The 16,446-nt window shown below is 42.4% G+C and overlaps 1 protein-coding gene across 1 annotated transcript in view; it reads left to right on the forward strand.

The window, feature by feature from the left end:
- The first annotated feature begins 6,475 nt into the window (after nucleotides 1–6,475).
- Nucleotides 6,476–16,446, forward strand: part of PLA2G12A (phospholipase A2 group XIIA) — a 15,653-nt gene continuing 5,682 nt past the window's right edge. Inside the window, exon 1 of the mRNA XM_006727198.3 lies at nucleotides 6,476–6,840. Coding sequence (XP_006727261.1) covers nucleotides 6,630–6,840 — 211 coding nt within the window. The 5' untranslated portion in view covers nucleotides 6,476–6,629. The remainder of the gene's footprint in view (nucleotides 6,841–16,446) is intronic.

Raw genomic sequence — 16,446 nt, forward strand, 5'->3', positions numbered from 1 at the left:
CACTAACTCCTCCTCCCCTCCCATGCTGCCCAGATTTTTAATGCTTTTTGTCATTGAATGCAGGAGAGTATTTGGTTATCTACGGCTGTATAAGAAAGAACCCCCACATATTTATTTAAATAGCAGTTGTTTATTATTTTGCTCTGGGGATTGACTGGGGCTCAGCTGGCCATTTCTTCCATCCTCTAGTGTAGTTACTATCAGACAGGGAGGGCTGGGGCAAGGATCATCTGGAAGGCTTCTTCACTCATGCGTCTGGTGCTTGGGCTGGGAGAACCCAAACAGTGGGGCTTCTCAGGCATCTCTCTCTATGTGGTCTTCTCCACTTGGGCTCTCAACATGAGGACTCAGGGGCACTAGACTTCTTACATAACAGCTGACAAGTGTCCCAGGAGAGCCCGCAAACTAGAACAGCCTTTATAAACCCAGCCTTGGAAGTCATTTAGCTTTGCTTCCATCACAAGACCTGATCAGGTTGAAGGGAGGAAATATAATCCATCTCTTGATGGGAGGGGTGTCAAAATATCTGTGGCATGTTTTAAAACCTCCACCATGTCCTGGCCCAGCAAACCTGGAGCATGTAGCATCTCCGAAGACGCCCGGATATGAGTACTAAGGGCTGCAAGCTGGGAGAAGTAGCATCGTGGCTACTGGAAGGACCAAGCCAGTCTGCACGGTGACCTGGGACCTGGAGGCTTCACAGCGGAGTGGACCAGGATCAGGGCCTGAAGAGTGAAGAGCCAGTTTCTCCATAGTGACTCCATGTGACAGAGCCTGGGAATAGCAGGAGTGAGGTGACTGGCTGCTGACCACAGAAGCCAATCTAATTGGTTTAATGAAAAAAAAAAAAAAAAAGATGTGTTCAAAGATATTATGCAGTTCACAGAATCTCCGGGAAAGCCAGAGAGTTGGCTATGCATCTGGGGACAATGCTCAAAGAGCGCTGTAGGACTGCTCATCAGAGGCTCCCACTGCCGCTAGCTCGGGTCCCAGGCTCCACGCAGAGGCGGGGCACTGGGCACTACTGCTTGACCCTCTGCCACGAGCTCGCGAGATGTGGAGTGCTGCCATCACCTTACATTTAACCCTGGACTCAGCACTCACTATCGTATGAGGGAGACAGAAAAAAATTATAAAGCTGCACTTTGCCCGGGACGACGGAGAGGAAAACTCAAGGGAGACGCATAAATCAGTCTGAAGTGTCAAAGAAGGTCTCCCCAGTGGTGAGCTTAATCTGAATTACAGAAGGGATTTCCAGGCAGATGTAAGTGCAAAGGTTCTGTGGCTTGAGGAGCCAACCACGAAAGGGGACAGAGAGCAGTGCAGCATGATGGTGGGGGTGTCCAGGGTGCAACTGAGGAGCTGGAGAGGGAGAAAAGGGCAGGTCAGAGAGGGCTTCATGCCAAAGAGTTGAGACCACTGAAAGACTTTGGAAAGTTCACCCTGGAGGCATTGAGGAAGATGTACTGGAGGGGGTGAGATGGGGTAGGAGAGACAGTTAAGAGACTATTGGAGCAATCCAAATGAAAAATGGTGAAGGTAGAAACTACAGCAGGGCATTTTAAAGAGGATGGCACTGATCCTGAATATATTAAGGAGTAAAATGGATGGCAGCTGGGGACAGAAAGAGAGGACAGGGCACTAGAGAGAGGGATGGGAGTCTAGAATAACTCCCAAGTTTTCTCTTGGACAATGAGATGATTGCTGTTGCCACTGATTGAAGAAATAAAGAAAACAGAAAGAGAAGCAGGTTTTGTTAGTTAAGGATATTGTGAAGCTGTGAGGTCTATGGGAGCCCAGGAAAGATGTACATAGCATGCAGTAGGAAATATGAAACTGAAAATGAGGCAGAGGTTTGGAAGTAGCCAGAAACCCAACCTAGAGAGACCACACACCTGAATTTATCCTGATGGTCTAAAACCCTGCAGTCCTACCCAAGTGCGTTCCTTCCATCCTATCCAGCACATTCTCTCTGGATGCTGAGTGATCTTACATTCTACCCACAAAGATCACTTGAAAATCTCTTCCCTGATTGTTGTGCTTTGACTGTGTTCCCCCAAAACTCATGTTGAAATCCTAATGCCCAATATGATGGTATTAGGAAGCAGGGTCTTCAGGAGGTGCTTAGGTACCTAGGAGGGTGGAGGCCTTAAGATGGGGATTAGTATTTTATAAAAGAAACCCCAGAAATTCCACCCCCCTTCCATCATGTGAGGACACAGAGAGATGTCAGTCGTCTGCAAACTGGAAGAGAGCCCTACCCAGAACCTGACCACTCTGGCACCCTGATCTTGGACCTCCAGACTTTAGAAGTGTGAGAAATAAACTTCTGCTGGGGCGTCTGGGTGGCTCAGTCGTTAAGTGTCTGCCTTCGGCTCAGGTCATGATCCCAGAGTCCTGGGATTGAGCCCGCATCGGGCTCCCTGCTCTGCGGGAGGCCTGCTTCTCCCTCTCCCACTCCCCCTGCTTGTGTTCCCTCTCTCGCTGTGTCTCTCTCTGTCAAATAAATAAATAAAATCTTTAAAAAAAAAAAAAAAAAGAAAGAAACTTCTGCTGTTTATAAGTCACCTAGTCTGTGGTATTTTGTTAGAGTAGCCCAAGCAGACTAAAACACTGATCAAATTTGCCTGATGATAGAATACCTGAAATGGAAAGCCGTTATCTTGAATATATCATGGAACCAGCCCACGCTTATGGATCTGGTGCAGCCATCTCTTGTCCTTCACATTGTCCCTAGTTTGAAAGCTATTCATGCTATTAATTTTTTTATTTTTTTTAAAGGCAGAGCCTGGAAACTAGCACTTACTTCCCCTTCATTTGAGCCCTTTTTAGAAACCAATGTTCTCGCCTTAACACTGGGCAAAGATTGATCATTATGGCTGGAATGGTTTCACCACTTGGCATTTATTTTCATCACAATAACACTGCTCGGGCCATTTGATGAGACATTGGAAAAGACTAAAAAACAGAAACTGCCCTTGATCATTTGTATTTTGTTGATTGTGTATTGTTTCAAATAACACAGAGGATTCTACTCTCCAAGCATTCTGTGTTAATATGTTACACTTAACCCCAATACACTTGGCATTCTTACTCATTAATATCATCATGTTTCTTGATGTCCATGACAGTGAAGAGACCATTCGGGGTGTCCAGAAGGTGTATCTGACTGATTATGCTTATAACTGGACTGGAAAGCTCTGTATAGAAAACACAGACTAGTCTCAGCCACCCAGAAGATCCCATTCCAAGGCACATGTATCATGCAGACAAGAATCAGCACAAATACAGCATATTTTATATTTTCATAATTTTGTTTTGATAATATTGACCAAAATTGCTTTTTCCAATTCCTCTTCCTTTTTTTTCTCCTCTCACTACAAATATGTCTTGTCCTCAGTATTCCACTGAAAATTTTCTTACGAAGTTTACCGTGACCTCCCTGTTATTAAATTCAGTAATCAATATCAAGTCCTCATCTTCCTCCACACCAGCCAAATTGATGGTTCTGTTGTTCTTAGACACACTGCAATAAAGCACTCTCTTGCTGCACTTGGATGACCCTTCTGAGCCTTTTTTGCCACTTCCTAGTTCCCCGACCTCCTACAACTTAGACTTTGTTCTGCTTCTCTACATACTCACTTTTTAGAGGATCTCTTCTAGTCCTATGGCTTTAAAAGTCATTTCTATGCTGATGACTTCTAAATAAATTTCTATTCCTTGTCCCACCTCTGAACTACAAATTCAGAATAAGTTTCTCAAACATGGTATGTCTGAAATTAATTTCCTAAATTTTCCCTGAAATCAACTCCTTCTAGAATCCTCCCCATTTCATTTAGTGAGAATTCACTACCCTAAGTGCTGAAACCAAAACCTTAATGTCATTGATTTCTCTTTCCTTCATTTACCATACTCAATCCAACAGCAATTCCTGTTGGCTCTACCATCAAGTTCTATCTAGAATGTGACCACTTTCACACCTCCACTACTCCCTCCCCGGGCCGAGTCACAATAATGTCTTACCTGGTTCATTACATCCTAACTGCCTTCCTGGCTTCAGCTCCTGCCCATCCACAGTCAAAGTACATCTAGACAACCTAGCCATTTGCTAGCAGGAAAGACCTGGAAGTTGTAGGTTTGCAACCAACAGAATCTGTCACAATAATAACAAGATTTGCTGATTAGATGAAAGTGCCCTGTAAAGAGGCTCTTTTCAAACCTTTTATGCTAACTATTAGGAAGAAAGGATGGAAAGGGGTCATCTAGAAGTTAACATGATATGGCCAGTCAGGGCTGGCTTCTTGTCCATGAATCCTGTGCCATGTACAAGGCACTGAACTCAGAAGTGTTTCACATTTGCTCTAATGCTCTCCTGTCATCATCTTGAAATTCTTCATGATTTTTGAACAAGGAGCCCTGCATTTTTATTTTGTACTGAGCCCTGCAAGTTACGTAGCTGGTCCTATAGTCAATGCCAAACTCTAGTATCTGGCAGCAGGAATTAAGGGGGAAAAGTAAATCTTGGAATTACTGCAGCAGAACAACAGATATTTAATGATTGAATATGAAGTGACTTGTAAAAATAAAACTTAGAATCTTGTTTTCTGGGAAGATGGTGATGATTCCACACAGTGGAAAAGGAAATTTGTTTCAGAGAAAAAGAGAACAACTCTATCAGTCCAAGGAACTGGAGTTTGAGAATTTAATCTCTAAAGAGAGTTGAGACAGAGAAGACTAAATCTGAATCCTCAGAGCAGAGGCTGTAGTTAAGGTGTAAGAAATTAGATGAGATCACCAAGGAGTGAATGTATAGAGAAAAGGAAAAAAAAAAAAAAAAGGAGAGGTTTTGGGGCTTCAGTAACTGAGGGTTGGAATCAGGTTACTACATTCTCTCTTTTCTTGTGGAATATTTATTCACATATGGGAGAGTTTCTCTGAAGACCTGAAAGAACCAAACCTGGTTTAAGGGTTTGAGTGGTGGAATTAGGTGGGACCGCAGAGGTAATCTAACTGAACACCCACACTTTAGAGATGGGAAAGCCAATGCTCCAGAAAACATAAAAAATGTTCTATGTTCCCTTTTCTGAATGTTTTGAAATGTGCATTTCAAAATTATCAAACAGGAAGAAAAAAATCTTTGGCATCTCGTGAAGGTAGAATTAGCCCCTGCTTTGACTGGATACTGTCATATGACTCCTCTGTACTTTGACTCCCTCACCGTAGAAGGCTGACAATACCTCCCGGGCACAGGTCTCCCCTTCCTCCATTGTGGTAGGCAGATCACAGCCCAAGGGCTCCTGGCTGAGGCCCGCAGCCTGGGGTTGGGCTACATCTGTGTGTGGGCCAGGAGAGACTTCTTATTGTTTCTAACTCACCTTAAGTCTGCATCCCAGTAAAGCGGTGTTCTGAATGTGAGATGATGTGAAGTACATGGCACAGAGTAAGTTCTCAATAAAGAGGGACAGAATTCTTAGGAACTCTTTGGTGCACATTTATCATACTTATGAAGCTTGTAACAAACATAAAATGCCAAACTAGAATTTATTGGTAATTTTAATAAGAAAGGATGCACCTATTCCCAACACTTGCAATACTGCCCTGGATCTTACTGTAAAATTCTTGGAAATTTCCGGGATACTAACATAACCAGATATTTACAGCTCTGGTAAAAAAAACAAAAAAAAACCCCTACTGCAATATTATTTAAGGATTCTGCACAGCGCAGGGAAAAAAATACTGAGAAACTTCACCGTAGTTATCAAATTTCAAAATATGGTGAGCAGAAAAGCAGTGATTTCCAAATAAGATTTTTTTTTTTTAAACTGTATTCAAGTGTAGAGTAGAATACCGTTTCTTCCTTATCAAGAAAGAAAACTTATAGTTTTTATTGTCAAACCTGTTTCTTCTTCCGGAATTTCTAAATGAGGATCTCGCTCATGCTTGCCAGTCAGGCACCACCACCTCGTCCTTGGGTTGAGCGGCCCGGCTCCCGCTCCCCCAGCCGCGGCCACCGCGGGCAGAGGACCTGGCGAGCACGCGAGGAGGGGAGATCCGGATTCCGGTCCACGTGTCACGCAGAACCGAGTTTTCAAACCGAAACTTAGCTGGACCCCTCGCAGCGCTCTCTGTAAGGGGCTAAGGGAACTCATTTCTTCCACGGCGTCCACGCCCAGAAAAGCTTGTCCCTACGGACGGGGGCGGGGGCGACTGCTGGGCTGAACCCTGACAGGTCGGTGGGGCTCTTCACTTGGCTGCCCCCTCAGGCAGAGGCGCGCCCTCAGGCAGGGTGGAGGCGCGCCGCGGGCACTGTTTGGACTGGAGCTCACAACTCCTACGCCTCGCTCCCACTTCGCCGGCCTCTGACGCACCACGCTTGCGCGCAGGCGCACAGTAGGGGCCGCGGGCCCAGGCCAGCGCGTGCGCCATGCCGCGCGTCTTCGCGACGGCGCCGCCTCCCGGCCAGAGCTGAGTAAAGGCGGTGAGGGCCCGCCTCCCACCTCGGAAGGAGGCGTGGGCATGGAGCCGGCTGGGGACGCCGAGCCCGGAGCTGGGGACGCCGAGCCCGGGGCTGGCGCGGCTGCCTAGGGCACCCCGTGGGCTCCGTGGGGGCACGGCCCGGTGCTGCGCGGATGGCCCTGCTCCCGCGGCCCGCGTTCGCCCTCGTCCTCCTCCTCTTCCTGCCCGCCGCTCTCAGGTGCCAGGAGCAGGCCCAGACCACGGACTGGCGGGCCACCCTGAAGACCATCCGGAACGGCGTTCACAAGATAGACACGTACCTGAACGCCGCCTTGGACCTCCTGGGAGGCGAGGATGGGCTCTGCCAGTATAAGTGCAATGACGGTGAGAGGGAGCCCAGGACCTGCGAGGCCCTCGCTTTCCGGGTGTTGTGGCGGTGTGGGATGCAAGGCAGACCTTGACGTTGTCCTCTAGCCGTGGAAAGACTTAACCACTGCTAGGGTCCTACCGTTCTTGTGATTGAGCAATCAGGTTAGAAGTTGCACCACTATTGTTAGCCTGTGAGAGGTCACCTGAGGTGTACTCTCCGTTCTGTTTTCATTGCTTTTGAATCACTACGTTTTCTTTTTCTTTTGCTATTGCACCAAGTTGCCTCAGAACTTTGTGACGTACGCATCATGGGAATGGAGTGGAACAGACCGATTTTAGCGCTATATTTTAGCACCGTTAGTCAGCCGAACATGCAGAATCTACCGAGAATCGTCATCACGACGTTTTACCTTTCTCAAGAATTGCTTTTAATTTTTTTTTTCCTGCAGGGCCACAGAAAATGAATTGCGACCTTTGTACAGACTTCTGGTGTACTCTATTGTTGAGAAAGAGTTCTGATAATTCTTCTAGAAATTGTCTATCACTTGATAGAAATTTTCTTTCCTTGGTTAATACTACTATAATTGTTTTAATTTACTTTTCATATTTTTTAACTTTTAATTCTTTTTGAATCTGAGAACTTGTTTGGTGCCATCGTTGGTAATAATAAACTCAAGGTCTTAGCAGAGATCTTTCTTTTCAAGCACTTGCTTTTTTTGAATGTTTAAATATTGTAGCAGCTCAGGTAGAGTACTCAGGCTTCTCTTTGGAAATTAAAAATTTTAAGATTTTGATTGGGAGGTCATGTTTCCAGTAAGAGTAGACGAAGTTGGGGCCTAGTTCATTTAGTGCTTGGCACTAAATAGTAATAGGGAACTCAGTGACTAATGGTAAAACCAGATTGCATGGAGGTGAATTTAAAAGAAATCTATGTCATGTAAAACTGGGATGCCACTTGCTGCCTGTAATTCTCAAAATAATTTCTAGTTTTATGTTAATGGAGGAAAAGAATGAGCCATATCTCGTATGCTGTGAAGTGCAAAATGTTTCCTTCCTAAATTTATGTCTAAATGTTACCACCAGTATGCAATCGGGAAGGATGTTGTTATGAGGAATAAGTGAATTATTTGAAAATTAAATGGTTGCCTTTCCTGAGGCAGATGTCATAATTTTACTTGGTCATCCCCATTCATTTTGGAGATTCAGCAGTAAACAAAACAGACAAAATTCCTGTCCATGGAGCTTACATTTTGGTGGGGAGAGACAGAAAACTAAAAAACAAGTAAAATAAGCCAGATATGCAGTATATGTAGGTCTGAAGTTTGCCAGTGTTTTGAGAACAATAGTAAAAACAGCAGTGGCAGTGTTGGGAGGCAGTTTACTCATTTTAAATAGGTTTTCAGGGAAGGTCTCACTGATAAGACAGCATTTGAGAAGAAATCTGAAAATGCTGAAGGTGACACTGTGATGATCTGGGGATAAAACCCTCCAGGCAGAGGGAATGGCCAGTGTGAAGGACATGAGGAGAAAGGCCAGTCAAGGATGACTCCGAAGATTTTGGCCTGAGCCAAAGGAAGGATGTGGTTGCCATTTACTGAGATAGGAAAGGCTTAGAAGGAGCAGTCTTCATTAACTTGTGATGAGTCAGGGGTTCTAGAGTTTATTTACATTTAAAATAGCTCTGAAGTTGAATGGATACTGTTCCTATTATAAAGATGACTTTAATCTTTTGTTTTACTTAACCGTTTTTATCTTCAGCAAGCCTCACTAAATTTACCTTGTGGAGTCTGAAGCAAGATCTCCAGCATAAAAAAACATAAATGAACTTGAGAATTTAGGAAATGGTATGCTTCAGTGAACATCCTTTTGTGTCTTAGTAAATACTGTCTTCTCATAGGACTGTGGTTCCAAGTCACCATGTTGATAATTCCAACATAATGAAAATTGTTCTTTAATTGCTATTACTTGAGAAGTCTCCCTGGAACACTGTTTCAACCTTTCCCAGATTTTGGAATGCAAGTGATCAAATCAGAACCAAACAGAAACAGACAAATCCCAAAGCTAGAGGAGCATGGCAATTAAGGAGTGTTTAATAGTTGCAATAAAGAAGTAAAGGGAGCTTAAAAAAAGACTTGGTAGTAGGGAGAGGGTGATCAGATTAAAGGGCACTCACTTGTTGCATTCAGTTATCTTTGTTTTATCAAAAGGATTGGCTTTATGGAGACTTGCTCCCTTCTGGCCATCCTCCCTCTGGTGAGAACAACACTTTATTGAGATTGAAGTAAAGTTACTTAGGGGAACAAATTAGATGGTTGCTATTTTTTTCTATTTTTTTTTTTCCCTGACAGCAAAGAAAATTTGAGAAAGAAAACTTTCTGATTTCTTTTGAAAAATAGAAAACAAAATTGGCTTGTAAAATGCTTTAGAATTATGAATAAATAGCTCATTCAGTGATTTATGTTTTAACAGGATCCCTTTGGCTGTTGTGCAAAGAATAAAAAGAGTCCAGGGAGGTGGGAGAGCAAGAATGGAGGCAGAGTGACAGGTGCAGGAATTCAGACAAAAGATGGTGGTGGTTTTGTCCAGGTTCATAGCAAGAAAGGTCATGAGAAGTGGTTGGATTTGGGGATATATTTTGAGGCAAGAGCCTGAAGGATTTGCTGATAGCTTGGAAGGAAGGTGTGGGTAGGGTAAAAAAATGATTCCAAAGTTTTTGGCCTGAATGATTGGAAGGATGGGGTTGCCATTAACTGCTATAGGGCAGACCATGGAAAAAAGTCACTAGGAAAAATAATAACATATTTGTATGCTTTTGAGAACGAGTCAGTAGAGAATGAAAACACTGTTGAGGGAGAAATGAAGGAGAATTATTGGAGTCAGGTCCTTAGGTAAGTGAGAGGAGTGGGTTCCAGTGCATAAATAGATTGGCCAAGAGCACGGATGACCTATCCCTATTAATAGGAACAGAGGTAGAGGATATGGGCACAGAAGCTGATTAGGTGGTTAGATGTCCGAGTTCTCTTCCCATCACTTCAGTTTTCTCAGTGAAGTAGGAATCAAGGTCATCAGCTGAATGCGAAGATGGGAATGGAAGTGTTGGAGATTTGAGGAAATTAGGAGAGTGAATGGACTAGAAAAGTAAAGTAGCACAAGGGCCCTCCAAAGATTAAATCATGAATTAAAATCTCAAGTGTTTAGGAAAGCAGTTTTGAATTCTACACTGCATTTCCTATAAAGCACAGTGCTAAGATCTTTAACCCAACAGCCTTCCCTTTCTGTTTCCCATCTGCCTCAGTGTCATTCATGTGAAAGAAATTGGTCTGTTGGGAAGTATTTACATCAAATTTTTTTAAAAAAATATGTAGAAAAGATCTATCATTACCTCAGTCCAGGCAAATCTTTAGATTTTATCTGTCCCTACAGATGATAAAGCATCAGAGAGGAGCATTTGCCTAAGTCAAAAAGTAGAATCAATGAATAGTATTTCCATGTAGTTGTACCCAGTGGATTTGGTTTGTTTTTTAAATTCTTCTCATTTTTTTTCTTAGCTTTCTGTATTTGCTTACAAATTTTAGGGGGTAGTGACTCTGATACATCATGGATTTTGGTTTGACTTTGATATTGCTTCTTCTGTTACTCAGTTTTTGCTTGTTTTGTGTATTTGTCTGTTCAGACTCCTGTAACAAGATACCATAGACTGGGTGATTTAAACAACAGGAATTTATTTCTTAGAGTTTTGGAGGCTGGAAAGTCCAAGATCAAGGTTTGGCCAACACTGTTCTATAGTGAAGGTTCTTTTCCTGGCTTGCAGACAACTAACTGCCTTCTTATTGTTTTCTTACATGGTTGGGGATGGGAGAAGCAAGTTCTCTGGTGTCTCTTCCTTGCCCTACTCTCATGACCTTATCTAAACCTAATTATCTCCCAAAGGCCCCATCAGCAAATGCATTGGGAGTTAGGGCTTCAACATAGGAATTTGGGGGGGACACAGTTCAGTTTATAGCACTTTGCAAAAATTGGCACTCAGTAGAAATGCTAAATTTTTTAATGTTTAGCAGCTTACAATACCATTTATAACAACATTTAAAATGATATTAACATATTTATAATTTTTGAAGTATATAGCAACTTACTCTTTAATAAACAACTTTCTATGTAACTTGTCTTGATCAGAAATAGTAATTTCAATTTAAAGGTGAATTTAGAACTTCAAAACACTTTAAAATGTTTTGGGAAATCTGTTATTTCCCAGTTTTCTGGGGTTTTGGGAGCTTGGGGGGTTGGTTTTTTGGTTTTTGGTTTTTGGTTTGTTTGCTGTAGATAAAGAATATTTTAATTTCAGGAAGGAATTTCCCTTTTTTTCTCCAGTAATTTCACAGGTGCCTACTATGTGCCAGGCATCTTCTAGGTGAGCAAGACAAAGTTCCTGTCCTCATAGAAACTGACTAATTATGGGGGGGTGGGAGGATGGGCATTAAGGAGGCCATGTTTGGTAGTGAGCACTGGGTGTTATACGCAACTAATGAATCATTGAACACTACATCAAGAACTGATGATTTACTATATGCTGGCTAATTGAACATAATAGAAAAAAACAAACAGAAAAGAAGAAATTGGCTATTATGTTAATTTGGTCAATGAATGTTAGAAAGAAGAATAAAACCAACCAAGGGTATATGGAATGGTTATGGAAGGGAAGGGGCACTGTCTTAGATGGAGTGAGCGGGGAAGGCCTCTCTGATGAAGTGACATTAGTACATTCCTTCAAAAGCCAAACAAAAACCAGTCACGTGCCCCCTTTGCCACTTATGCTGGGGAGCCAGTTTTATCAGCATTTATTTTATGGTATTATTATTCAGTAGTTCATGTGCAGTAGGTCTTGGTTCTCAGTGCATTTTATCAGCTTCCCTCCTGAGAGCAGTTTTAGACACTGGCTCTGTTTGAAACAACTGCCTCCCCCATCCTCCCGCCTCCGTTTTCAGTTTTGCTGACACATTTGCTTCTGTACCATCTCTGTTCCTCTCCATTCTCCTGTAGCAGGCAGGCTTTGATTTGTTTTGGTTTTTCTCCCTGACTTCACTTGCTTCTGATCATTCTCCCACTCAAAGGTAATTATCTTTTACAAAATGAGAGAATATGTATATTAGTACATATATATGTACATACCTATGTATCATTGTCATTACATACATCAAAATGTTAAAAAGTGTTGTATAGACTCAAAATTGGAAGAATCCATAGATTTATATAAAATACAAAGGGAAGGAAAAATAGAACTGCTCCTGTACTATAAATATTAAAACATTGAGGGAAATATCTTCCCAGTAAAAAAAAAAGTAGACACTTGATATTAGAAACCCACATGCCTTTAAAACTCTAGGCCCATATCAGTTGTCTGAGGGAGGTACTCTTTGATTCTCACGGAAAAGGGATAGGTACCAGAAATCTGGAGACTGGCAGATGGGGAATATACAGGGTATCCAAAAAGTTGGAAACAAGATAAATAGTATGTTAGTTACATTCTCAAGTAATGTGCCCAGTATGTGTTGCTTCAACCTTTAGATACTTTTTAAGTGATATACTTCTGAATTGATAGCAGTAAGTCCAGTCGTTAACCTGAAAAATATGTTTAGTAAGTACACTACTTTTCCTGTTTCCAGACTTTTTGAATATTCTTTGGCTTATTTATTGTACTTTTTTCAGATTAAAAATTCAACCCATTGCTTAATGGCTATTGCTAGATGAGTTTCTAAACATTTTAAACGGTTTATTGTTAAAAACCCCTGACGAGAGAGCATCATGATGAAGCTTCCAGGAACTAGAATGGCTTCCCCAAGAATATCATGCTGATCCAGCTTCCCTCCCATTCAGTGAAGAGATTTCTAGCATGGTAGGACAAAGAAAACCACAAATCAGGTGGCTACTTTTTCATGACACTCCCATGAGAAATGTAAGCTGGATAAAACTTGATTTAAATGAAGTCACAACTGATTGGTCTACCCAAAAGGTTGGGTTGATGACTTCATGGCTGCTTATAGAGAGGGCTTATCTATGGCAGGGTGTTGTGGACCTCTGCCTTGGTTAATATCTGTGTCTCAAGTTTGTGAATGTCTGGGAGCAACACTAATACTGGGTAAATAGCTCTAAATTTAAACTGTGCTGAACACTCTTGAATGATGAGCTAAAACTAACAAGGAAGAATTTTACAATCTAATATTCAGGCTCAAAATTTAAACTGTAGAAGTGCTGAGTCTCTAGCAGTAGAGTTTATTTTAGAAAGAACTGATGGCTTTTTCCTACTGTCCGATGTATCTTAGAACTGAGACACAGCTAAAATATATGCTAACCATCTTAGGTTCTATTAATACAAGTACTTTATCTACTTCAAAATAGGCCCATCACACCTATTGGTGTTCAGTTTGGGATGGCACATTTTAAAGAGATGTGACAAACTAGAAGTGATCAGTCTTTGGAGGTTGATTAATGCTCACCAAACTCAAAGGACACTGAAGGATAGGCAGCAGTACCATGAGTATTAGAACTGCCACAGGGAATTGCCTTCCAAGTCACCTGCTCATTCATTCATTCATTCATTCATCAACAAATATTTATTGAGAACCTAACCATATGCCGGGCACTGTTGGAGGCTTTGAAGGTATGAAACACAAATTCCTGCCTTCGTGGAATTTGTATTTTAGTATGGGGAGACAGAGAAAAAGTAAATAGGTTAATAATATAACGTTTGAAGGTTATGCGTGCTACAAATGGTATGGTCAGAGAAGGCGTGGCCGAGAAAGTGAAGGAATTACTATGTAGATACCAGGAGTAAGAGCATCCACATAGAAGAACAGCAGGTTCAGTGGCTCTAAGCCAGGAGCAGACTTGGAGTGTCTGTGGAACAACGAAGAGGTCAGATGTGATGGAATGAAGTGAGAAAGAAAGGAAGAGAGGTGAGAGGACAGTAAGGAGATGAGGTCAGAGAAGTCATAGTGTGTTGTGTGGGGGTGCAGATTATATAGAGTTTATAGGCGTTGGAAAATTGTTGACTTTTATTCTGAATAAGATGCGAAGCCATTGGAGGGGTTTTGGCAGAAGAAAAACTTGATCTAACTTTTTTTTTTTTTTTTAAAGATTTTATTTATTTGACAGAGAGAGACACAGCGAGAGCGGGAACACAAGCAGGGGGAGTGGGAGAGGGAGAAGCAGGCTTCCCGCCGAGCAGGGAGCCCGATGCGGGGCTCGATCCCAGGACCCTGGGATCATGACCTGAGCCGAAGGCAGATGCTTAACTGACTGAGCCACCCAAGTGCCCCGATCTAACACACACCTTCTATAGGATCCTTTTATAGGATCACTCAGGTTTGGTGTTGAGAATAGACAATGGCTGGAGGTGGTGTGTGGGGTTGCTGTGGAGTGGGGAAAGCGAAGTAGGGAGACATTAGGAGGTTATGGCAATAATCCATGGTGGCTTGGAGCAGGGTGGTAGCAGTGGAGGTGGGAAGAAGTGATTAGATCCTGAATATTTTGAAGGTAGAATCAACAGGACATGCTGTGGAAATGGATGTGGGATATAAGAAAATGAGAGTATTGGGTGCCTGGGTGGCTCAGTTGGTTAAGCGACTGCCTTCGGCTCAGGTCATGATCCTGGAGTCCCTGGATCGAGTCCTTCATCGGGCTCCCTGCTCAGCAGGGAGCCTGCTTCTCCCTCTGACCCTCCCCCCTCTCATGTGCTCTCTGTCTCTCATTCTCTCTGTCTCAAATAAATAAATAAAATCTTTAAAAAAAAAAAAAAAGAAAGAAAATGAGAGTATTAAAGATGGCTAAGGTTTTTTCCTGAGCACCGGGAATGTTGGAGTTGCTTTTATCTGAGAAGACAGAACTATGGATGGAGCAGATTTGGGGATGAATATCAGGAGGTACCTCTTAAGCTGAGGTGCCCCTTAGATATCCAGGAAGTTAGTATATCCTCCCTCTGTGGGCCCTTTTAAGTGGAAAGCTAAATCATAAACAGTTTTCTTAAGAATGAAGGCCCAAAAGCAGGAATTGAAGGATCACAGTGACTCATCCGTGATAGCTTGAGGTATGTACCTTCATTTTCCAACGGCCCAGAAACAACCATCCTTCTTGGACAGTGCTAGAGAAAGAAAACCCAACTTCTGTCATTGGCCTCCTCATTCCTTAATCCATCATAACCATTCTCTTCGTACATACTGTTCTTCAGACTGGGTGGAGCCGGCTAAAGCGTCAGAAAGTTATACTTTCTTTAGGCTCTAGTTCATCACTTCAGCCGAGCATGTGAGTCTTAGCAACTCAAACTATTTTTAGATCCTTACTTTGAGCGGGTTACTTATTTTGATGGTTGAATACTGGAAGGGTTGCTTTTTTTCCCCCTCACTTTACTTTTGGAGGGTAAACTTATCTTTATTTAAGTCTTCTAGTAATAAATATTAGTTGACTGAAAGTTGGTAGATACTTTGTGTTTTTCCTAAGGAACTATGGGGAGATACTTGGAATAACAGGGGATGTTTTGCTTTTAGAATTGAAGATAAATGGTAGTCCGAAATGTTGGAGGGTTTATCATGTAAAATATGTAATTGGCTTGTTTTGTGTTCCCTAGGGGTAGAGGATTGCTCATAAGAAAACAAGAAAGAATTTAACAGTTAGTGCCATTCCACAATGGAATAGGCTGTTTGTTGATACTGTAGGAGGATTGTGGGAATCATTCAAGAGAAAGTAGATGACTGGTATCTTGAAGTAATTTGTTTATCTCATGAGGAGAGATATTTTTGAAGTACTTTGCAGCAGTTAAGATTGCTGTGATAATGTCATCTTTCTCCTGGTTACTGAACCATTGGTGCTGTTAGGGAGAATAGAGCTGGAGTAAGATGGTTCACCAAGCTATCTTTATTCCTGACCTTTTTCCTTAGCTGGCAAAGAAATGTATTTGTGAAATGGTTGGTTGGAGTCCAGGCTAGAATGTGTGGTCCTGTAATGTCTTATAATGGCATTGAGGCAATTAAATGTTTGTTGGATGACCTTATCTTCCTTAGCTTTAAGCTCTATGAGTAGACTGGTTAGTTAATGGTTATTGAGGTTTGTGTGAAGTGGAGTATTGGCTGAAGACTCGAAGATACAGTTCTTGCCCTATAAGTTTTTGGGTTTTTTTTTTTAAATTTTTTTATTGTTATGTTAATCACCATACATTACATCATTAGTTTTTTTTTTTTTAAGATTTTATTTATTTATTTGAGAGAGAGAGAGAATGAAAGAGAGCACATGAGAGGGGGGGAGGGTCAGAGGGAGAAGCAGACTCCCTGCCGAGCAGGGAGCCCGATGCGGGACTCGATCCAGGAACTCCAGGATCATGACCTGAGCCCGAAGGCAGTCGCTTAACCAACTGAGCCACCCAGGCGCCCTACATCATTAGTTTTTGATGTAGTGTTCCATGATTCATTGTTTGTGCATAACACCCAGTGCTCCATGCAGAACGTGCCCTCTTCAATACCTATCACCAAGCTAACCCATCCCCCCCACTCCCCTCCCCTCTAGAACCCTCAGTTTGTTTTTCAGAGTCCATCGTCTCTCATGGTTCATCTCCCCCTCCGATTTCCCCCCCTTCAT

The sequence above is a fragment of the Leptonychotes weddellii genome, chromosome 2 (assembly GCF_054177405.1).
Source record: "Leptonychotes weddellii isolate Sample4059 chromosome 2, ASM5417740v2, whole genome shotgun sequence".
Lineage (NCBI taxonomy): Eukaryota > Metazoa > Chordata > Mammalia > Carnivora > Phocidae > Leptonychotes > Leptonychotes weddellii.